Raw genomic sequence first — 471 nt, 5'->3', positions numbered from 1 at the left:
GTGTGCATTCTTCTTTCACGTGGTGGCCTATCTTCTCTTCGCCTGGTGCGTTTGCCTCGGGCAGGGGTTTTAAGTGCAGCCGCCTTTACTACATGTTCATGGCGCTCCTGACTAAGTAGGATTGCCTTACACGGTTTCTCTGACGCAAAATGGGGGATTTAGACTTTGACGCAGTGGAGAAGTTGATGGACAATTCCGGAGACACAGCTGTTGATCAACACAGTCGGGACTGTGGCGAAAACGATGACAGACTAGGGAACAGTGATCGTGGTCCCAAGGATTCGCACGGAGGAAGGCCCGACGCCGGGTCGACAAGTCGACGAGGTGGTGACCGGGGTGGAGCAAGTGCTGCCGGTGGACGCACGTCGTCTTCTCGATCTCCGGGGAGAGCCCGGGGAAAAGGATCACGGGGGGGGGACCGAGAGGATGATCTTCTTTCGTCTCGCGGTGCTCGAGGAGGGGGGGGAGGAG

At 57.5% G+C, this 471-nt stretch overlaps 1 protein-coding gene across 1 annotated transcript in view; it reads left to right on the top strand.

Annotated features, from left to right (window-relative positions):
- Positions 1-466, top strand: part of CSUI_002146 (uncharacterized protein) — a gene marked incomplete at its 3' end in the record, with an annotated part of 1,490 nt that extends 1,024 nt beyond the window's left edge. Inside the window, exon 1 of the mRNA XM_068062348.1 lies at positions 1-466. This exon is cut by the window's left edge and continues 1,024 nt beyond it. Within this exon, the coding sequence (XP_067925666.1) occupies positions 150-464 (315 nt within the window).
- Between the last annotated feature and the right edge of the window lie 5 nt (positions 467-471).

Source organism: Cystoisospora suis, assembly GCF_002600585.1.
Source record: "Cystoisospora suis strain Wien I chromosome Unknown contig_896, whole genome shotgun sequence".
Classification (NCBI taxonomy): domain Eukaryota; phylum Apicomplexa; class Conoidasida; order Eucoccidiorida; family Sarcocystidae; genus Cystoisospora; species Cystoisospora suis.
Note: the sequence above shows the minus strand (reverse complement) of the source record. Positions and strands in the feature narration are given on the sequence as shown.